The following is a 23635-nucleotide window of genomic DNA, read 5'->3' as shown; positions in this document are numbered from 1 at the left end:
GTTCCTGAATGGTGACCCTTCCCCGAGCGATAAATCCTTCACAGATCCTGTGTGTATTGCTGTGACACAACGGGCCTGGTGTGCAGTGTTGTGTGGTGCTGTGACACAATGGGATGGCGTGCAGTGTTGTGTGGTGCTGTGACACAATGGGATGGCGTGCAGTGTTGTGTATTGCTGTGACACAACTGGCCTGGTGTGCAGTGTTGTGTGGCGCTGTGACACAACGGGCCTGGTGTGCAGTGTTGTGTGGTGCTGTGACACAACGGGCCTGGTGTGCAGTGTTGTGTGGTGCTGTGACACAACGGGCCTGGTGTGCAGTGTTGTGTGGTGCTATGACACAATGGGATGGCGTGCAGTGTTGTGTGGTGCTGGGACACAACGGACCTGGTGTGCAGTGTTGTGTGGTGCTGTGACACAACGGGCCTGGTGTGCAGTGTTGTGTGGCGCTGTGATACACTGGGATGGCGTGCAGTGTTGTGTGGCGCTGTGATACAATGGCATGGCGTGCAGTGTTGTGTGGTGCTGTGACACAATGGGATGGCGTGCAGTGTTGTGTGGTGCTGTGACACAACGGGCCTGGTGTGCAGTGTTGTGTGGTGCTTTGACACAACGGGCCTGGTGTGCAGTGTTGTGTGGCGCTGTGACACAACTGGCCTGGTGTGCAGTGTTGTGTGGCGCTGTGACACAACGGGCCTGGTGTGCAGTGTTGTGTGGCGCTGTGATACACTGGGATGGCGTGCAGTATTGTGTGGCGCTGTGATACAATGGGAAGGCGTGCAGTGTTGTGTGGCGCTGTGACACAACGGGCCTGGTGTGCAGTGTTGTGTGGCGCTGTGACACAATGGGATGGCGTGCAGTGTTGTGTGGTGCTGTGACACAATGGGATGGCGTGCAGTGCTGTGTGGCGCTGTGACACAACGGGCCTGGTGTGCAGTGTTGTGTGGTGCTGTGACACAATGGGATGGCGTGCAGTGTTGTGTGGTGCTGTGACACAACGGGCCTGGTGTGCAGTGTTGTGTGGTGCTGTGACACAACGGGCCTGGTGTGCAGTGTTGTGTGTATTGCTGTGACACAACTGGCCTGGTGTGCAGTGTTGTGTGGCGCTGTGACACAACGGGCCTGGTGTGCAGTGTTGTGTGGCGCTGTGATACACTGGGATGGCGTGCAGTATTGTGTGGTGCTGTGATACAATGGGAAGGCGTGCAGTGTTGTGTGGCGCGGTGACACAACGGGCCTGGTGTGCAGTGTTGTGTGGCGCTGTGACACAATGGGATGGCGTGCAGTGTTGTGTGGTGCTGTGACACAATGGGATGGCGTGCAGTGTTGTGTGGTGCTGTGACACAATGGGATGGCGTGCAGTGTTGTGTGGTGCTGTGACACAATGGGATGGCGTGCAGTGTTGTGTGGTGCTGTGACACAACGGGCCTGGTGTGCAGTGTTGTGTGGTGCTGTGACACAATGGGATGGCGTGCAGTGTTGTGTGGTGCTGTGACACAACGGGCCTGGTGTGCAGTGTTGTGTGGTGCTGTGACACAACGGGCCTGGTGTGCAGTGTTGTGTGGTGCTTTGACACAACGGGCCTGGTGTGCAGTGTTGTGTGGCGCTGTGACACAACTGGCCTGGTGTGCAGTGTTGTGTGGCGCTGTGACACAACGGGCCTGGTGTGCAGTGTTGTGTGGCGCGGTGATACACTGGGAGGGCGTGCAGTATTGTGTGGCGCTGTGACACAATGGGATGGCGTGCAGTGTTGTGTGGTGCTGTGACACAACGGGCCTGGTGTGCAGTGTTGTGTGGCGCTGTGACACAATGGGATGGCGTGCAGTGTTGTGTGGTGCTGTGACACAATGGGATGGCGTGCAGTGCTGTGTGGCGCTGTGACACAACGGGCCTGGTGTGCAGTGTTGTGTGGTGCTGTGACACAATGGGATGGCGTGCAGTGTTGTGTGGTGCTGTGACACAACGGGCCTGGTGTGCAGTGTTGTGTGGTGCTGTGACACAACGGGCCTGGTGTGCAGTGTTGTGTGTATTGCTGTGACACAACTGGCCTGGTGTGCAGTGTTGTGTGGCGCTGTGACACAACGGGCCTGGTGTGCAGTGTTGTGTGGCGCTGTGATACACTGGGATGGCGTGCAGTATTGTGTGGCGCTGTGATACAATGGGAAGGCGTGCAGTGTTGTGTGGCGCTGTGACACAACGGGCCTGGTGTGCAGTGTTGTGTGGCGCTGTGACACAATGGGATGGCGTGCAGTGTTGTGTGGTGCTGTGACACAATGGGATGGCGTGCAGTGTTGTGTGGTGCTGTGACACAACGGGCCTGGTGTGCAGTGTTGTGTGGTGCTTTGACACAACGGGCCTGGTGTGCAGTGTTGTGTGGCGCTGTGACACAACTGGCCTGGTGTGCAGTGTTGCGTGGCGCTGTGACACAACGGGCCTGGTGTGCAGTGTTGTGTGGCGCTGTGATACACTGGGATGGCGTGCAGTATTGTGTGGCGCTGTGATACAATGGGAAGGCGTGCAGTGTTGTGTGGCGCTGTGACACAACGGGCCTGGTGTGCAGTGTTGTGTGGCGCTGTGACACAATGGGATGGCGTGCAGTGTTGTGTGGTGCTGTGACACAATGGGATGGCATGCAGTGCTGTGTGGCGCTGTGACACAACGGGCCTGGTGTGCAGTGTTGTGTGGTGCTGTGACACAATGGGATGGCGTGCAGTGTTGTGTGGTGCTGTGACACAACGGGCCTGGTGTGCAGTGTTGTGTGGTGCTGTGACACAACGGGCCTGGTGTGCAGTGTTGTGTGTATTGCTGTGACACAACTGGCCTGGTGTGCAGTGTTGTGTGGCGCTGTGACACAACGGGCCTGGTGTGCAGTGTTGTGTGGCGCTGTGATACACTGGGATGGCGTGCAGTATTGTGTGGCGCTGTGATGCAATGGGAAGGCGTGCAGTGTTGTGTGGCGCTGTGACACAACGGGCCTGGTGTGCAGTGTTGTGTGGCGCTGTGACACAATGGGATGGCGTGCAGTGTTGTGTGGCGCTGTGACACAATGGGATGGCGTGCAGTGTTGTGTGGCGCTGTGACACAATGGGATGGCGTGCAGTGTTGTGTGGTGCTGTGACACAATGGGATGGCGTGCAGTGTTGTGTGGCGTTGTGACGCAATGGGATGGCGTGCAGTGTTGTGTGGTGCTGTGACACAACAGGGACAGCGCTTCTGTGACACCACTGGCTTCTATACAAAGACGCTCCTAAGGAGGTGTGATTGAAGAAGAATTTTCCCACCTGCCATGACTAGTTAGCAGCTGAGGACCGCCATCATGCCTACAAATTAACGTTAAATTTTTGCTTTACATATTTACTTCCATTGAGTGGCTGCAGTAAGAGGCGGCACGGCCCCCTCTACTGTCACCAACACTCTGTATCACTCTTGATCAGAGCTGGGGATTGGGAGACCGCTTAGACAGCCCTGCAGTTCCTGACACAAACATTGGTGGCAGCGCCACTCTGTACACAGAAGGGGGTATACATTATACAGTACCCAGGGAGGGTACCATAAGCATAGCACAGCATGGCAGCCTCTTCTGTGCAGACAGCAGACACAGGAGTCTGTAGTCATGTAACCATTCAGGACCCTTGTACTTCGGTGACTGGTTGGGGTTCACACGGTGCTATTAGTCATTAATATAAACTGATTGTAATATGTTTCTGTGCAGTCTACAACAGTGACAAAACAGCGTGAGGTAAGATGGATGACGCCATCAAGTTCATTTTGGAATCACTGGTTGAAGTCACTCAGAGTGACATATGCAAAGTCTGTTAATTATTTGTTGATGAGCAATAATAAAATAATAATTTTCTAAGCCTAGACAACCCCTTTAATGGCTAAATGAGAAAGGACAGTAGTCTTAGAGGGAGATTTATCAAACATGGTGTAAAGTGATACTGTCTCAGTTGCCCCTAGCAACCAATCAGATTCCATCTTTCATTTTCTAAAGAGTCTGTAAGGAATGAAAGATGGAATCTGATTGGTTGCTAGGGGCAACTGAGCCAGTTTCACTTTACACCATGTTTGATAAATCTCCCCTTTAGTGTCCATGACATTAAAAAAATAATTTTATATGTAAAAAATTATGATTGGTGAAGGCCTGGATGTTCAGACCCCCACCGATTGTTAAATAGAGGTGGGAGAAGCGCTGAGCTGTACGCTTCACTTCCCAGCTTGATGTTTTTTCTTTCTTGTTTTAAGAGACAGACGCTGATCCCTATGATACAGATAACACTGCATTTACTGTCAGCCATTAATCTAGCAGTGCTGTCACCCAATGCATATTACGTATCAAACCTGTAGATCTCCAGCAACTGCACAACTACAACTCCCAACTTGCCTTGGCAGCCTGCAGCTGCTATTACCAAGGGTTTCCCATGCAGTGTTTGTAATATTGCATGGCATCCCTGACAAATATTTGCAGCACCTAAGGGTATCATAAGGATAGATTCCCCTGGCATCCCTATCTCCTAACAGGCATGTGTATAGGGCAGGGGGACTCAACAACTTTTAGTGAAGGTCAGAGCTGAACATTATTAGTAAATGCGTTGCGCTCCCTCATTAGTATATAGCCCTTCTGTGCGCTCCCCCAGTAGTATATAGCGCCCCCCTGTGCTCCCACAGTAGTATATAGCCCCCCTGTTGCTCCTCCAGTAGTATATAGTCCCCCTGTGCGCTCCCCCAGTACTATATAGTCCCCCCCGTGTGCTCCCCCAGTAGTATATAGCCCCCGTGTGCTCCCCCAGTAGTATATAGCCCCCCCTGTGCTCCCCCAGTAGTATATAGCACCCCTGCTGTGTGCTCCCCCTCCCATATAGCATATAACATAAAAAAAACAATACTCACCTGGGTCCCGGCGTCTTCTCTTCTCTTCCACTCTTGTGGCCACACTGTTGCGGTCACAAGAGGCCGCTCTCCCCTTGTCCTGGTACCAGCACCCCAGTGACGTCACTCGCGCGCCGAAAGCAGAGACAGGACAGAGCGGCCTCTTGTGACTGCTGCGGCCACAAGAATGACTGACAGGGAGGGAGACGATGGCTCCCTCTCTGTCAGTGCTGCTCCTGCACGATAACTATGAGCGCTCATTACGGGCGCTCATAGTTACTTTGCAGAGGGAAGCAGCGCAGCTGAGTGTACAGGTATACTGAGCTGCAGCAGGGGTCTTGACAGCTAGCCCCCGTGGGCCCCAGTCCGCCAGTTGAGGACCCCTAGTATAGGGGATGCCCACTAGATCCGTGATGTTGCTTTGTAGTCCACACTATTTGGGAGGCATGCCCACTATTTCCTTCTCTGTTGTTCACGATCCTATATATGTCACAGATAACCCACAATAGCTGCTAACGCCCCTCCCCCAAAGCCTGATGGGTCAATAGCCTACAGAAAAAGCACTCACACACATCAGCTTCAATTCATCTTTATAGAAATGTTTTCATTTACAGATATGAATGTTACAAAATGATTTGTTTCTCCGATTCTCCAAAAAAAAAAATTAAGGTAACTGGTTAGATGGCCGAGCATCTAAACTCCGCGTTAGGCTTTGCGTACTGCACACTTCACCAGGATGGAAGATGAAATTCAAATAACTAGCTCTGTGCTGCCCCCTGCAGGCTGCATCCTGAATAGCATTTCCAGCACAGTTGTGCAAAGATTTTTTTTATTAGTGAGGTCCATTCTTTGTAATGGATGTGGATACAGTATTATGAGAAATGTGCAGTCTATGTACAGGATGGCAAACAACCTCAGCTGTCAGACTCAATGAGAAGACACCAAAATGTCACCACGCTTCTCTAAGTCTCCCTCATGCGACCCAGCAGCAGAGCGTTCTCTTGTTTAATGGCCTTGTAATCTTCCAAGATCTTCTGCAGATTACTCAGAGTCTTCTTAGCCGCCTCTGTCTCTATCTGCAGAGAAAGGCAAAGAAAGGTTAAGCTGGAAAATAGTCACCCGGTATTAGCGCGCTGATCTGTTAACTACAACTCACAGCGGGCAATGACGTGACCAATCAATAGTTAGTAGAAAAGCGTGATATATACTGATTTTATCTCTTATCTATATATACACACAGTGAAGCCCCATTATTCTGACCAGCAGCAAATATCCATCATGGACAACACGGCCAGCAGCTATATAGGACGGGAGTGACCCATTAAAGGTCCTGGTGGGTGTCACAGGGCTCTAGGGCCCTGCTTACTGCATCCCACAGCTGCTGGAGAGTCCATAGAGCCAAAAGGACTATTGAGGTCCCGCAGATGGATTCAAGTCTGGGGAATTAGGGGGCAGGGTGGTACTTGGAAGTCTCGGACACGCTCTTCCAACCAATGTTAGACATTTCTAGCCCTGTGACATGTTAGGGATCACTGATCTGTTGCCTCAGGTGCACACAGTAGGGATCATTAATCTGTTGTGTATACACAGTAGGGATCACAGATCTGTTGTGTATACACAGTAGGGATCACAGATCTGTTGTGTATACACAGTAGGGATCACAGATCTGTTGTGTATACACAGTAGGGATCACAGATCTGTTGTGTATACACAGTAGGGATCACAGATCTGTTGTGTATACACAGTAGGGATCACAGATCTGTGGTGTATACACAGTAGGGATCACAGATCTGTGGTGTATACACAGTAGGGATCACAGATCTGTGGTGTATACACAGTAGGGATCACAGATCTGTGGTGTATACACAGTAGGGATCACAGATCTGTTGTGTATACACAGTAGGGATCACAGATCTGTTGTGTATACACAGTAGGGATCACAGATCTGTTGTGTATACACAGTAGGGATCACAGATCTGTTGTGTATACACAGTAGGGATCACAGATCTGTTGTGTATACACAGTAGGGATCACAGATCTGTTGTGTATACACAGTAGGGATCACAGATCTGTGGTGTATACACAGTAGGGATCACAGATCTGTGGTGTATACACAGTAGGGATCACAGATCTGTGGTGTATACACAGTAGGGATCACAGATCTGTTGTGTATACACAGTAGGGATCACAGATCTGTTGTGTATACACAGTAGGGATCACTGATCTGTTGTGTATACACAGTAGGGATCACTGATCTGTTGTGTATACACAGTAGGGATCACTGATCTGTTGTGTATACACAGTAGGGATCACTGATCTGTTGTGTATACACAGTAGGGATCACTGATCTGTTGTGTATACACAGTAGGGATCACTGATCTGTTGTGTATACACAGTAGGGATCACTGATCTGTTGTGTATACACAGTAGGGATCACTGATCTGTTGCCTCAGGTGCACACAGTAGGGATCATTGATCTGTTGTGTATACACAGTAGGGATCACTGATCTGGTGTGTGGGGTACCCCCCTTGCTCGCTGTGATGGTGAGCTGCTCCACTATAGGGTGTCCTTGCATCAATGGCGTGTGGGGCTCTGAACTTTCTATGCTGTTTATTCACAATGGCGCCATTTGTCCCCTCACCGTACACTGTCACCACAGCGGCACAGGAGAGATCACACACTGATCACACATAAATCGCCATATTTACCTATGACAAGGGATATGTGTGCAGACAGTCTATCACCCCTTATATACCCACCACCCCGCTCACCACATGTGATGTCCTTCATGAGATACAACATGGAAAATAGGAAGTGGTGATAATAATGGGACCCCCCTGTGTATGTATACAGGGGGGAGGTGGGAGCCCCCCATACACATCACACATCCTCCGATTCCGCTGACAGTAGTGGGTTTTTCTAATGTCTAAAAATGGCAGCAGGAGGACAATGTACCTGTTCTTCTAAGTCGCGGATCTCCCTCAGGATGGTTCCTGTGTCTTCTATGGTTTGGATTAGTTGGCTGCAATTCTGAAGACGAATGATAATGTAAGAAATATAAGCACAGACCTCTATAACAGGTTGTCCTTAAAACGTTACTATTTAGGTATGGGGAGGCGGAGAAGGCGGCCTCCATGTTTCTCGTACCTCGTGTAAGGCGGCCAGGTATTTGTAGACCTTTCTGACTGGTTCATCCTTCTTGGCATCCTGTACAGGAGACACAGAGACTATAAGGGTACGTTCACACTTACCGGATCCGCAGCTGATTTTCTGCTGCGAAATCTGCACCATCAAATCTGCTGCGGATCCTGTAGGTGTGAACGCACTGTAAGTCTACATGTAAACCAATGGACTAAAGCCTGAGGGGAGGCCTCGCTACCTTAAAGACCAGCTCATCAGTCACCACGAACGTCCGGTCAACTTTTCCTGTCAGATTATTAATCTCCTTCTGCAGATCTTTAGTGTCGGAAAGGATCTGAGTGAAAAGATAAAAAAAAAATATATGTAAAAATCCTCAAATACTATTTTAACCAAAAGTAATTCTAAAAGGGGTTAACCAGGCTTGGAAAAACATGGTGGCTTTCTCCCAGTCATCAGTTTGTGTGTAGCATTGCAGCTCAGTTCCATTGAAGTGAATGGAGCTGGATTGTAAAACCACACACAATCTGAGGTCAGGGGTGGCACTGTTTTTGCAAGACAGTAGCCATGTTGTTGTTTTTTTTTTAATTGCTAGTTATAAGCCAAAGTGAAGTGAATGGAGGCTGAGCTGCAGTAACCAAGACTGGCCACTACCCAATGTATGGCGCTGTCTGCTTCCTGCTCAGACAGCTCTGATTGGTCGGGGTGACGACGTGATCTATGTGATAAGTCAACAATAAATTTTGCTCAGAAATTCCCTTTAAATAACATCCAAATGCAGGGGATCTAGCTGATATATCAATATTGCAAATCAAGTAGACGTTGCCTTATATTTTACTTTACCTTAGTGATGTCTTCTTTTTGCTTCTTAATATTGCTTACAATCTCTAAGATCCGTTGGGTGTAGGCGGCACGGGAGACGTCCTTTGGTAGGGACTCGTATTCCGAAACCTGGATGGAGTAACAGGTATATAGTATGGGAGACGCTGTATATGAGTCACACTGGTAACTTTATAAACCATTGCTCTCCAACCTGGGGCTCTATAGTGGTTGCAAAACTACAACTCCCAGCATGCCCTGACAGCCGAAGGCTGTCAGGGCATGCTGGGAGTTGTAGTTTTGCAACAGCCTGATAACCCCAGGTTGGATAACAGTGATCTAGAAGACTTATGAGGTTGTCCAGAATAATCTTATTGATATTAACTCTTTCATGTCTGTCCCCCCCCCCCTCCTCCCCTCCCTCACCAGCTGTTTGTACAGCTCCTCCTTGCGTCTGGCTTCATCGGCTGCAGCTCGGATCTTGTCATATAAATCTTTGACATCTTTCACCCAGCGGGAAGATTCATCCTGTCAGAGGAAAGAACACACAGCTGAATTCAAGGAATCAATATCGACATGATAAAGGCACCAGAGGCCTCCCTCTCCCCTGCCCTTTTAGAATCACTTAAAGGGGTGCTCCAGTGATTTTTTTTTTCTTTGCTTTTAACTTAACTGGGGTCAAAAAAGTTATATATATTTGTTTAAAAGTCTCCAGTCTTCCAGTACTTATGAGCTGCTGTATGTCCTGCAGGAAGTGATGTATTCTTTCCAGAGTGACACAGTTCTCTCTACTGCCACCTCTGTCCATGGCAGGAACTGTCCAGAGCAGCAGCAAATCCCCATAGAAAACCTCTCCTGCTCTGAACAGTTCCTGACATGGACAGAGGAGGCAGCAGAGAGCACTGTGTAAGAAAGGAAAGAATACACTACTTCCTGCGGGCCATACAGCAGCTGATAAGTACTGGAAATCTTGAGATTTTTAAATAGAAGTAAAATTACAAATCTGTTTATTTGAAAGAAAAAAAAAACAAAAAACCCGCTGCAAAAATCCCTTTAAAGCATCTCTGTCAGTGCTGAGACCCCTACTGATCGCTAGCTATAACCAGGAGAAGCACTCAGCTGTGGGCTTCACTCCTTGGGTCAGCACTCGATCTGACTTGTTTCAGGAGACCTACTGACTTACAATAGAGCCCGTCTCCTGCAACAAGTCAGATCAAGCGGAAAACGCTTTATCATGTTGGCAAATAAATTTGGGACGTGTAGATTATGCATGGTTATTATAGGGGCTTTGTTAGACTTATCTTCATCTGACTCTCGAAACTCTAACAAATGGAGTCCCTGAAGGAGTCATGGCACCCCGCAGAGGACTGTGTCCTCCTTGTTTACTAGGCACAGCGCCATACATTTTGCAGTGGCTATGTCTGGTACTGCAGCTCAGTCCATTTTAAGAGAACGGGATGGAGCATGTGCAGAGCTGTGACTGGGAAACAATGAACGGGTCACTGGGCTCACCGGAGTTGTGGCTCCTTCAGTCACCTCATCTGATGGGGTACTCTGACTGATCGTCTATACTGAAGTCCCCATAAGGCCCCCATTGTACCTCTTTCTCCTGCTGGAGTTTCCTCAGCTCTCTGTATTCATCCACCAGCCGAACACGATGAGTCTCCCACTGTCCCACCAGGTTGACCATGCGCTGGGTGCTGCTGTCTACCATAGCCTGGGAACAAAAGATGATGTATAATAAGAGAAGATGGCCATAGCCTTATGTTCTCAGCTTGTCACTAATATACTTTATACTAATGTCCTGCAGAGGTGTGTGACACAAGTATTAATCCGTCCCTGCACCCACCGGGCACAAAATGCACAGAACTGCTATTCACCTGTCTGCATGTGGTGATGTAGTAAGTATGAAGTATTCATTCAGTATCAGTGCACATGGGTGATGTAGTATTCCCTCGGTATCAGTGCACATGGGGGATGTAGTATTCCCTCGGTATCAGTGCACATGGGTGATGTAGTACTCCCTTGGTATCAGTGCACATGGGTGATGTAGTATTCCTTTGGTATCAGTGCACATGGGTGATGTTGTGATGCCTCGGTATCAGTGCACATGGGTGATGTAGTATTCCCTCAGTATCAGTGCACATGGGGGATGTAGTATTCCCTCAGTATCAGTGCACATGGGTGATGTAGTATTCCCTCAGTATCAGTGCACATGGGTGATGTTGTGATGCCTCGGTATCAGTGCACATGGGTGATGTAGTATTCCCTCGGTATCAGTGCACATGGGGGATGTAGTATTCCCTTGGTATCAGTGCACATGGGGGATGTAGTGATGCCTCGGTATCAGTGCACATGGGTGATGTAGTACTCCCTTGGTATCAGTGCACATGGGTGATGTAGTATTCCTTTGGTATCAGTGCACATGGGTGATGTTGTGATGCCTCGGTATCAGTGCACATGGGTGATGTAGTATTCCCTTGGTATCAGTGCACATGGGGGATGTAGTATTCCCTCGGTATTAGTGCACATGGGTGATGTAGTATTCCCTCGGTATCAGTGCACATGGGTGATGTTGTGATGCCTCGGTATCAGTGCACATGGGGGATGTAGTATTCCCTCGGTATCAGTGCACATGGGGGATGTAGTATTCCCTTGGTATCAGTGCACATGGGGGATGTAGTGATGCCTCGGTATCAGTGCACATGGGTGATGTAGTATTCCCTCGGTATCAGTGCACATGGGTGATGTTGTGATGCCTCGGTATCAGTGCACATGGGGGATGTAGTATTCCCTCGGTATCAGTGCACATGGGGGATGTAGTATTCCCTTGGTATCAGTGCACATGGGGGATGTAGTGATGCCTCGGTATCAGTGCACATGGGTGATGTAGTATTCCCTCGGTATCAGTGCACATGGGGGATGTAGTATTCCCTTGGTATCAGTGCACATGGGGGATGTAGTGATGCCTCGGTATCAGTGCACATGGGTGATGTAGTACTCCCTTGGTATCAGTGCACATGGGTGATGTAGTATTCCCTCAGTATCAGTGCACATGGGTGATGTTGTGATGCCTCGGTATCAGTGCACATGGGTGATGTAGTATTCCCTCGGTATCAGTGCACATGGGGGATGTAGTATTCCCTCGGTATCAGTGCACATGGGGGATGTAGTATTCCCTCGGTATCAGTGCACATGGGGGATGTAGTATTCCCTCAGTATCAGTGCACATGGGTGATGTAGTATTCCCTCAGTATCAGTGCACATGGGTGATGTAGTACTCCCTTGGTATTAGTGCACATGGGTGATGTAGTGATGCCTTTTTTGTAGGTTACCTGTAGCTTGGCCAGATTATTTTCGGCATCCGGCAGCAATTCCACGGCTCGCTTTTTCACTTTCATTGTGCTCTCTTTTTCGTCACACTGCTGCTGGAGTTTACCCGCCTCTTCCTCCACCTGTAAAAAACCTGATCATTTCTTCTGCTTATGACAGTTCCATTACTGTACACATCATTACGTCACGCATCTCCCATCAGCCTGTGCAGTCCATACCTGAGCAATGGTGAGATGAAGAAGCTTGGTGTTCTCAGCTAGGGCCTGGATGTCCCGCTCCATATTCTCAATCTGCTGCTGCAGGGAGGACAGCTCTTCCTGTTCTGCTTGTGCATCCTAGGGAATAATTGGGTAAAGCGGTAAGGAAAAGCTGTAAAGGCTGGGAATACATCTGAACTTTCTATCTATATATACAGGTCTCCTTATAGTTATAGGTGTATATGTGGCTGTGTTTTATATTGCAGGCAAAAAAGGCCTAAAAAAAAAAAAAAAAAAAAAAAACACCTTTAAAGGGAACCTGTCACCCCCCCCCCCGTGTCGGGGTGACAGGCTCCCGACCCCCCGCTACAGCCCCTATATTCACCTGATCCCGCTTCTGGATCCGGTCGGGTCACAGAGATCTCAGCCGCTGCAGCCCGGCGCGCGCGGTGAGAGATGAGTCCAACGCTTATAGAGAATGATGGAGAGTCCAGCGCTCCATCATTCTCTATGAGCGTTGGACTCATCTCTCAGCGCGTGCGCCGGGCTGCAGCGGCTGATATCTCCGTGACCCGACCGGATCCAGAAGCGGGACCCGGCGGGATCAGGTGAGTATAGGGGGCTGTAGCGGGGGGTCGGGAGCCTGTCACCCCGGCACGGGGGGTGACAGGTTCCCTTTAAGCTATCATACCAGGCTGTCACTTAAAGTGACTGTACCACCAGGCCCAGGCTGAAGCACTGGAGGCGGGCCGACCCACCCTTAGTGGGAGGAAACCCCCGCCCCTCTATGATAGGGTTCCATTGATTCTAATGGAGTCACGTCATGGACGGGCTGGGGTTTCCTCCCACTAAGGGTGGGTCGGCCTGCCTCCAGTGCTTCAGCCTGGGCCTGGTGGTACAGTCACTTTAACATGTGTTAGTGACAAGTCAAACAGTCTAGGTGTTCAGAACTGCCACGGATTATGAAACAGTCAGGAGAATTCTCAGTTCTTCTCTCCCCAGCTCACTGCAGAAAAGTATAAGCCTACTAAGTCCCCTGTAGCACTACAGAGAACAGGGAGTGAAGTGCTTAGCTGAGAGCTTCACCTGACTCTATCCAATGATTGGTGGTCATCTGAACACCCTGACCAATCAAAGCTTTTGACATGTTGTTTGTTTTTTAGGCCATGTTCACACTATGTATTTTCTGATTAAACAACAGCCGTTGTTGCAAGTTTGCAACAACGGCCGTTGTTTAATTACAGCGGCCGATTGCATTAACCCCTATGGTTAATGCACAGTATACACTCCGGCCGGGATTCCATAAGGCCGTCCAGAAAAATCACAAGTCTATTTTGTGTGGTCGGTATTTATTGAACAGCGGCCACACAAAATAGACTGTGCAGACAATGTAAAGTGCGGCTTCGGCTGTACTTAACATTATTTGCTATGGCTAATTGGAGTGCGGGCACACCTTAAAGTGCACGTATTCCAATTAAAAAGAAGTGATGTTCACCCGGCGGTACTGCTGTACCAGCCGGGTTGAACATCTTAGGCAGTGGCCGTTCTGTGACACGACCGTGTCACAAAACGGTCGCTGTTTTACTAAGTCTGAACATGGCCCTAAAGTGACAGGGACCCTTTAACAATAAGCCGTCTCAACCCACCAAGCACAGGGCGTCGTGTTTTACTCCCGGCAAACCTCTTATCGCAGGAAATACTATGGTTGGTAAGTGTAAACCACTTCACAGCTTCATACCTGCGTGTCTTTTTTAGGAAGACTTTCGGCCACTCTTTGCATCTGTTCTGTTAATACTTGAGGGTCCTGAAAGAAAAGAAAATGAAAAAAAAATGTATGCAACAAAAAAAAAAAAAAAGAAAAAAAAGAAAAAAGAAAAAGGATACAAAAATAATCATGGCTACCTGTTGGTGGGTGAATTTTTGGGCATGGGTGAACCTGGAGCCCTTGTTCTGATCCACGGCCCCTTCCATGGTGAAGGCCTTCAGCATGTCCACAAGGTCTTGTGTGGACGGCCCCGGGACGTGATTCTCTGCAAGTTGCTGACTGCACTGGCGGAGCTGGTCCTGGATCCGTTTCTGCAGACGCTGGCGTTTTCGGCTGCGGTACTCCTGCCGGAGAGAAGTAATGTGAGCAGGACTGTGCTTGCCATAGACATAAAGGGACCTGTACTGCAATGGCTTCTGGTTTCCTATTTGGGATGTAGTATAGCTATGCAGATATGACAATGAGGAAATATAGGGTGGGCACACATGCTGAGCACAAGGCAGAGACGTTGTACATGAACTCACCTCAGGAGACAATCGGGAGGCGAGACCTTGGCTTTTCCACTCGGCCTCCCACTCCTGCACGGCACTGAGGTCAGAGGTGTTCCTCTCAAGCAGAGAGGCGGCTAAAGAATAGGCGTGAGGCAGCTGTGTGCTAACAAAAGGCAAGTATCTCTCACAGTACTCCCTCCGTTCTGCAAAACACAAGCACAACGAGACGTCTGGTAGGTGCGGGGCTTCACTGCAACCATTGGAAGATATGACGTCTGTGCATCCATCTTACCAGGGGGAGTGGATTTGGATGAAGTATCTCCAGCAAGAGACAGAGGCTGTGCGTGGAAACGGTGCAACCGGCATAGACTCTGAAAGGAAAGACCAAAGTAAATGCTTGTGAAATCGCCAGTCACCTTCTGCGCATCGCTATTCCACGCAGTGATGCGCGGTGGGTGTCCGAAGATTTTAGGTTTGAACCTAAATAAATGATCAGCCGATCATTTGTCTCTATTCCACAGAGCGATAATCGGCCGAATCAGGCCGATTATCGCTCCGTGGAATAGGCCCCTTAAAGGGGTTATCCAGCGCTACAAAAACCATGGCCACTTTCTTCCAGAGACAGACCCACTCTTGTCTCCAGCTTGGGTGCAGGTTTTGCTGCTCAGTTCCATTGAAGTGAATGAAGCTTAATTGCAAACCGCACCTGAACTGGAGACAAGAGGCGTGCTGTCTCTGAAAGAAAGTGCCCATGTTTTTGTAGCACTGGATAACCCCTTTAACTGTGGGATAACCCAGGGGTATTCTCATCCTATACTTTATGATTGCTGGGGTCAGAGAGTCACAGTGATGATTCAGCACTACGGCCCCTTCACTACTTTCACCAAAGTGCAGGAAACACTAGACCAGGGACGGGGAACCTTCGGCCCTCCAGCTGTTACATCATGATGGGAATTGTAGTTTTGCAACAGCTGGAGGGCTGAAGATTCCCCATCCCTGCACTAGACGGCACTATTCACTTGACACAGCTGAGCGGCACTGATTGTGAAGGGGCTGTAGTGCCGTACCAGTGTTTATTCTTAAGATCACTGTGGGTCCCAGAGGTCGGACACTCCTCCATGATCATAAACTGTTGGCCTATCTTAGCAATATACCATCACTTTATGAGATATGAGCTCCCCTTTAATTTTTCAACTATAAAATGTATTCCCATTTGTAAGCCGTTCTCTATACCCTGTATGAGCTACAGCAAGAAGCCAATAAAAAGATTTGCCCCCCCGCTCCTGCAAACATGACATGACCCCATGATACAAGATGGCAACACTTATTACACTTCCCTCTGGATGGAACAGACCATGGGGATTAGAAAGGCCACCAAAATGTTTCAGGTCAACTACAGTGGCTGTGGAGGAACCCACCTGAGAACGTTTTGCTGCTGCTGTTCGACAAGATGGCGGCAGCCAGGGAAGAGCGAGCTGTTGCTTTATCTTGGTCGCAATTTCCCTTTGTAGCACCGCAGATTTACCTTAGGGAATGAAAACATGTACTGTAACCAATGCTTATCATACTTAAAGGGGCCGTTCCGCCGCTTACACTTATCCTGCCCAGGATAAAGGATAAGCCATTGGACCCCCTGCAATCTCCAGAGCCGGATTCCATAAGCTCCCTTGAGAATGGAGTGGCGGTCAAGTGTCACTCAATTCATTGTCCAAGGGGGCTATTGGATATAACCGAGCGCGTCCGTCCTATAGACAATGACTGGAGTAGCAGTTTGCATGTGAGACTGCGGCTCTATATTGGTGGGAGCTTTGGGACCCAATTTATTGGGATTGCAGGGGGACCCAGCAGTCAAGACCCCATTCCTGTACAGTCATACACCTATCCTCAGTACTGTGGTTAAGTGTTAAAGGAGTTTCCCAGGCAACATTTACGGATGACCTATCCTCAACGTAGTTCATCAGTATCAGATGGGTGGGGTGCAAACACCTAGACGCCCTGTGATCAGCTGTTTGCCAGAGCTGTGACACAGTGAAAAACAGCAAGAAGCAGACAGCACCATACATTGTGTAGTGGCCGAGCTAGGTTACTGCATCACAGCTGCCACTCAACTGAATGAGCGCTGAGTGCAGTAACCCAGCTTGGCCACTACACTGTGTATGGAGCTATCTGCTTCCTGCTGTTTCTCACTGTGTATACCTATGTCCCAGCTGTGGTAGGGGTGCCAGATACTGCCATCCCATCCATCTGCTATTAATAACCTATTCTGAGGATACAGCAATAAATTGTGCTTGGAAAACCCCTTGAAAAGTTCAATTTCCTTCTAAACAACTCCCCTGTGTGATTCCCACTTGTAAATGACTTCATTAACCAAAAATGACTCCTTACACCCAGAAAAACTGCTCTAAGGTCATAGCAACTAGGTGCCCCCCCCCCTACAATCTGCTGTCCACAATTTGTTGCCAGGGGAAACCTGTCCTTAGTAACAGCATCAGCATGATGGACTACGGGAAGTGTGAGCGGAAATGTGTTATATGTATGACAAAGAGAGAGGCTGAGAAAACTTGGGCTATGTACCTAAAAGCTGAACCTCAAGATGATCCACACTGTCCCTGAAAGGTAAATCAAGGCTTTCCTCTCATCTCTTACCACCATAAAAATCAGGGCAGCTGTTACTAATGTAAATAGTGTATCTACTGCTGTATGTCCACAGTGCTGCAGTGTAAGGTGAAAAAAGACCATACAATATAACTGGTTATCGGTCAGCACGACTACAATAAAATTTCATTTTGAAAAAAAAAAAAACATTGTTAAGCAATTTCCTACATACTGGTGTACCGCCAGACCCAAATAACATAGTCCTAGTCCTGTGTCTGATCCCCGCCAGTACCTGCCGGCTGATCGGCATCTTCTTGGGAGTGTCTTGGAAGTTTTTCAGCCAGAAAAATCAAAAGTGCTCGAATATCGGGCTCGCTGCTGTATAGGAATGTCTGGTAACCGACCTCCCCAGTATATCCCAGGTCCTGAGAGACAGAAAGAACAAACCACATGTAAGTGATATGAGAGACAACCTGACATCACATTCATTCTGCCTGTTATCATGGTCCTCGGGGTGAATATCCAGCTATAGGGGCAAGTAGATAATGGGCCATATATACGGAAACTGGAACGGTATGGGGTGAATTTATTGGTGCCCAAATATCGCTACCCTGTGATCCTCAATCCACTGTGACCGCCCCCTGCTCCACTGTGAACACACCCCGCCCCACTATGACCACCCTCCATCCACTGTCACCAATCACCTTACTGTGACCACCCTCCATCCACTGTCACCAATCACCTTACTGTGACCACCCTCCATCCACTGTCACCCCCCACCTCACTGTGACCACCCTCCATCCACTGTCACCCCCCACCTCACTGTGACCACCCTCCATCCACTGTCACCCCCCACCTCACTGTGACCACCCTCCATCCACTGTCACCCCCCACCTCACTGTGACCACCCTCCATCCACTGTCACCAATTACCTTACTGTGACCACCCTCCATCCACTGTCACCAATCACCTTACTGTGACCACCCTCCATCCACTGTCACCAATCACCTTACTGTGACCACCCTCCATCCACTGTCACCCCCACCTCACTGTGACCACCCTCCATCCACTGTCACCCCCCACCTCACTGTGACCACCCTCCATCCACTGTCACCCCCCACCTCACTGTGACCACCCTCCATCCACTGTCACCCCCCACCTCACTGTGACCACCCTCCATCCACTGTCACCCCCCACCTCACTGTGACCACCCTCCATCCACTGTCACCCCCCACCTCACTGTGACCACCCTCCATCCACTGTCACCCCCCACCTCACTGTGACCACCCTCCATCCACTGTCACCCCCCACCTCACTGTGACCACCCTCCATCCACTGTCACCCCCCACCTCACTGTGACCACCCTCCATCCACTGTCACCCCCACCTCACTGTGACCACCCTCCATCCACTGTCACCCCCCACCTCACTGTGACCACCCTCCATCCACTGTCACCCCCCACCTCACTGTGACCACCCTCCATCCACTGTCACCCCCCACCTCACTGTGACCACCCTCCATCCACTGTCACCCCCCACCTCACTGTGACCACCCTCCATCCACTGTCACCCCCCACCTCACTGTGACCACCCTCCATCCACTGTCACCCCCCACCTCACTGTGACCACCCTCCATCCACTGTCACCCCCCACCTCACTGTGACCACCTCCATCCACTGTCACCCCCCACCTCACTGTGACCACCTCCATCCACTGTCACCCCCCACCTCACTGTGACCACCTCCATCCACTGTCACCCCCCACCTCACTGTGACCACCTCCATCCACTGTCACCCCCCACTTCACTGTGACCACCCTCCATCCACTGTCACCCCCCACCTCACTGTGACCACCTCCATCCACTGTCACCCCCCACCTCACTGTGACCACCTCCATCCACTGTCACCCCCCACCTCACTGTGACCACCCTGCATCCACTGTCACCCCCCACCTCACTGTGACCACCCTGCATCCACTGTCACTCCCCACCTCACTGTGACCACCCTCCACCTCACTGTGACCACCCTCCACCTCACTGTGACCACCCTCCACCTCACTGTGACCCCCCTCCACCTCACTGTGACCCCCCACTGTCACTCCCCACCTCACTGTGACCACCCTCCACCTCACTGTGACCACCCTCCACCTCACTGTGACCACTCTCCATCCAATGTCACCCCCCACCTCACTGTGACCCCCCACCTCACTGTGACCACCCTCCATCCACTGTAACCACCCTCCATCCACTGTAACCACCCTCCATCCACTGTAACCACCCCCACTGCACTGAGAACGCTCTCCACCCACTGTGACTGCCCTCCATCCACTATAACACCCCCACCCCACTATGATCACCCTCCTTCCACAGTGACCACCCTCCATCTACTGTGAGTACCCCTGCTTCACTGTGACCACCCTCCATCCACTGTAACACCCCCGCCCAACTATGATCACCCTCCATCCACTGTGAGTACCCCTGCTTTACTGTGACCACCCTCCATCCACTGTGACCATCATTACATCACCACTGTTACAACCCACAACCCCAGTGTGACCGCCCCACTCCACTGTGATCCCACCCAACGCCGCTAAGTCTACCCGCCTTATCTTCACCTCTCAGGTGAGGTCAGCATTAAAGATGACAGATTTGTGCACTTTTGTTGCACTCTATGATCTTTATTCCCTTTTTTCCACAGTTTAAGCAAAAACTTCTACAAATACGCTGACACATGTGGGTCACAGTATAGATCATTAAAATATCCACTGTAAAATCCATAGTAAAACAGAAATCAACAATAAGAGCCTCCGTGTGTATGTATGTATGCTGGTGTCTTCCTTCTATACCCGATAGATGTTTGCTGCTGTATGTATTACAGCTGGCACTAGGGGGCGTAACACCACAGGGCTTGTATGGGTTATTGTGCCATCACTGACTATGTATCACTTACTGGGTTTTCTAATTTTGTTAGGTCTTTATACTTATTTTATATAGATTCCATGTAATGTCGTATATTGTTGGTGCGCTCATCCTGAGCCTCCTGGTTCATGAATCTGGGGCAGACCCATGGAAATATAACAAATGCTAATAGACTGGAGCGCTGCTTTAAAGGGGGGGGGGGTCTACCACAGTGATCTACAGACTATGGATAGCCTGAATGGGAAGCAGAATCTGCTATACATCAGTCATAGGTATGACCATCCAATGGTGACATCAGCTGTCGTGGCTGCCTATGGACTGTCGTCTGTCCCTCAGCTCACCTGACAGGCCTGCGCCAGGCTGGTGCCTATACGGAAGCGGGCTGACATCCCCGGGGGCAGGACGTGACTGAGGGCTGAGCCCACGGACGGGTTGATCACACGCAGACATCGCACCACGGCTTCTACGATGAGCTCGGTGTTAAAGTGCCGCACGCTCTGCACCTCTTCTGGGATTTCTCTGTATGGAAGAAAACGCGTACAACGTTACAACGTTAACACAACAAACCCTCCTCCCCAACATAGACAGGTTATTTAGGAGGCAGCACTGTGGACATAAGGCGGTACTAACACTAGTACTTTCTAGGTGACAGAGGGATGCCTTCAATTACCTTTCAGGCACATGGTGGATCATCTGGAGGAGGCAGACTGTCTCACAGATGGCAGGTACACAGCACAGGCTCTCTCCTGCACACAGCACTAGCTAAGCCCCACCCCCACTTCCTGTGTTCCCTCCTTGTTTCTCTGCTGCTAGGGACATACTTAGCCTAACAACAGGCAGTGGAAAGCAGATACCAGAGAAGGGAGACCCCTTGTGGCCAAGACTTTAGAGCTGTTTTCTGGGGTAAGGAGGATTTTTTTTTTGGGTAAATGAAGTGATATGATAGGAATCACATGGAGGGGGGGGGGGGGTGTTTGAAACAGTGACCGTATAAAATTTCCAGGATTGTGACTAAAACGGTTTTCTTACAAGAACAGATCTGCTCTGTATGACTTTCCATATATAGATCATAGATAGCGGGTATATAAGACAATATACCACATGCTCTGCAGGGGAAGCCATGGTCAGCCACAGCTCCCCCTGGTGGTAAGGGCCGATAACAGATAAGTATGAAGCTGGACTCACTGTAAATAGACAACCTCCCTGTTCCTAGTGATCAGATACTGATCTTACATCTAATCAATAAGATATCTATAAGTATCAGTGGGGGTCCTGACACTGGGACCACCACAGCTCCATTCACTATGGAACGGCTGGAGACAGCCAGCCCTTAGTTATCTTCTGCAGTCATTATAAGTTATAATCTTACACTATCCTCTTCAAATTGTGGGAAATCTCCGCGGCCGTTTCTGTGATCTCTTCTCTGGAGTCAGAGGGGGTCCCATTCGTTTGAGAAGTTCCTAGTGGTCAGACCATACGTTTTAGCCTGTCAATGAATATTAGGTCCGCCCTCTGGACTCATAAGCTAGTGGTAGTGACAGGTACCCTCCCTTTAAAGGTGTTATCCAGAAAAACATGGCCACTTTCTTCCAGAGACAGCATCACTGTTGTCTGCAGCTCTGGAACTCCATTCCATTGAAGTGAATGGAGCTTAATTGCAAACCACACCTGAACCGGAGACGAGGGTCATGCTTTGTCTGTTTTTCTAATGGTGGATAACCCCTTTAAGACCTGCTCTCTATTAAGTTGTTGAATTCTTACAATTGTCATCCGACTTTTTTCCCCATTGGGAAACATTGATGTAATGCAGTGACTTCACAGCTGGTGGGGACCGCCGGTCGTATAGGGCTGTTCAGCGAGCACAATATGTTTCCATACACTGTTTGCTTATAGAGGATTCAGTGTCGAGGAGGATGGACTGAAGCGGTCACTGCTTCTCCGCCATCATAAAGAGCAGACGCTGCGATCAGACAGTATCCACCCAGTTCCCATAGATCGTCCTGATCCCGGTGTAGAGTTCAGAATGCACAAGGTCAGACGTGTAACACACTGCAGCAGCACCCTGGTCATCTGTTACAGGCCGTGCAGGAGGATCAGACCTTGTGATCAGCACCATCCATGCACATGGCATTGCATTCACTGATGTCACTGCATAGTCTATGGGACTGGTAGAGAGAAGAGCAGAGGGCCCGTCTTCTCTCTGTCAGTCCTATGGACCCTGGCTTATAATGGAGGCAATCTCAATGGTGGACGGCCGTTTATAGGAAGCCAATGGCTGGCACCCACATCACTGGGGAACCATGTCAGGTGGTCATACTAAGTCCCCCACAACGGACACGGGACGGAGTGACTAGTAGGAGAAGGGCGGCAGACGCCCATGTACAGGAGGCAAATGAGTGGCACCGCGTGGACTGTCCATTCACCATGTTGGAATCAGTGTGTGATATATGTGGATATTATATAGTGAGGAGAAAGTCACATGATATATATGATGACAATGAGGGTCACATGACCATGTAGAGGTAAAATATAAGCTCCCAGGATGATACGGTATACAGAGAGTATAGGAAGATAGTACACCACGATGGTGACAGACGCACAAAATCCTATGACGTTACATATAGGGGGAAGTAAATAAGGACATCACGTGATGCTGTGTCAGTAAGGTCACATGACGGTATATGTTTAATCATACATAAGTGTGTAAGCAGATAGGAAAGTCACATGATCATGAGAACGTATGAGGAAGGTGCGGGTCACATGACACAATCATACATGATAAGGGTGCGAGGACCTGGAGACAGGGTCACATGACCACATGGTACATGATGAAGGTGTCACTACAAAGAGAAGTCACGTGACCTGGGACATGATGAAGGTGCAGTTGCAAACCGATCACATGACCTTCCCCGATGGTTACTTACGTGCCGCAGGTCCTCAGAGTGTGAATGAGGATCCGGTCCACCTCCTCCATGGCACGGTGGGCAGTGTCTGCGTGTAGGAGAACGGCGTGCCCCCTGCTTCTATATACATTGACCTATGTGCTAGCGGGCTCCTTCCAGCGCCATGTCAGTGTGCGGGTGTACGCGCCTCCCTGCAGCTGACAGCCCGCTTCCTATCCCCCTCTATAGATTCTGCCTTTCACACTTACTACAGCACACAGGAAACAGCTCACCTCCGGACTACACGCCCCACAATGCAACGCGCCCGTCACTCCTTACTCTCCCCATTCACAGAGCGGAGTTTCCCTCATCACCGGAAGTGACTTTACGAGGCTCATGTCGCGGTGCGTGATGGGATATGTAGTCCAGAACCTACTGCTGTAAATGGCACCGTTTATATAAATGGGATGTGTAAGTGGGTGGAACAACCTACATATCCATCATTCTCCAGTTTTGTAACATATGGCTTTTTGTCCAAATTCATATAAATACTAGTGCAGTCAGATGAGCAACCAATCAGATCACTGCTTATAAACTGAAAATTGGTTGCTATGGGCAACCTCTTTTTGACT

General features: G+C 49.7%; 2 protein-coding genes across 5 annotated transcripts in view; one reads left to right on the top strand and one right to left on the bottom strand.

Annotated features, from left to right (window-relative positions):
* Positions 1–5445: 5445 nt before the first annotated feature.
* On the bottom strand, positions 5446–23322 carry CCDC22 (coiled-coil domain containing 22). Its single transcript, XM_069986341.1, has 17 exons — positions 23046–23322; positions 20463–20640; positions 17498–17630; positions 16029–16135; positions 14903–14981; positions 14644–14813; positions 14257–14463; positions 14093–14158; positions 12376–12492; positions 12160–12279; positions 10425–10541; positions 9251–9352; positions 8849–8956; positions 8247–8342; positions 8015–8074; positions 7823–7897; positions 5446–5942 (listed from the first exon to the last, which is right to left on the bottom strand). The coding sequence occupies exons 1-17, from the start codon at positions 23093–23095 to the stop codon at positions 5829–5831; spliced, it is 1899 nt and encodes a 632-aa protein (XP_069842442.1). The 5' UTR covers positions 23096–23322; the 3' UTR covers positions 5446–5828.
* The window catches only part of CACNA1F (calcium voltage-gated channel subunit alpha1 F), a 100011-nt gene continuing 99290 nt past the window's right edge, over positions 22915–23635 (top strand). For 2 of the 4 annotated variants that reach the window (XM_069986338.1, XM_069986334.1), the window contains exon 1: positions 22915–22999. The gene's annotated coding sequence lies outside the window, so the exon portion shown is untranslated. Of the gene's footprint in view, positions 23000–23025; positions 23408–23635 lie in introns of those variants that run through there. The other 2 variants (XM_069986336.1, XM_069986337.1) reach the window with 2 other exon arrangements.

This window comes from Dendropsophus ebraccatus, chromosome 10 (genome assembly GCF_027789765.1).
Source record: "Dendropsophus ebraccatus isolate aDenEbr1 chromosome 10, aDenEbr1.pat, whole genome shotgun sequence".
Lineage (NCBI taxonomy): Eukaryota > Metazoa > Chordata > Amphibia > Anura > Hylidae > Dendropsophus > Dendropsophus ebraccatus.
The sequence above is the reverse complement of the archived record's forward strand: the minus strand, read 5'-3'. Positions and strand labels throughout refer to the sequence as shown.

Bases quoted from the DNA above. Each gene is read 5' to 3' on its own strand.
- CCDC22 (XM_069986341.1), bottom strand. From the start codon at position 23,095: ATGGAGGAGGTGGACCGGATCCTCATTCACACTCTGAGGACCTGCGGC. The intron at 8,343-8,848 runs GTAAAGTAAAAT...CTTTTCACTCAG, and splicing joins AAAAAGAAGACATCACTAAG to ATCCTTTCCGACACTAAAGA. The intron at 8,075-8,246 runs GTAGCGAGGCCT...TCTCCTGTACAG, and splicing joins CTGATGAGCTGGTCTTTAAG to GATGCCAAGAAGGATGAACC.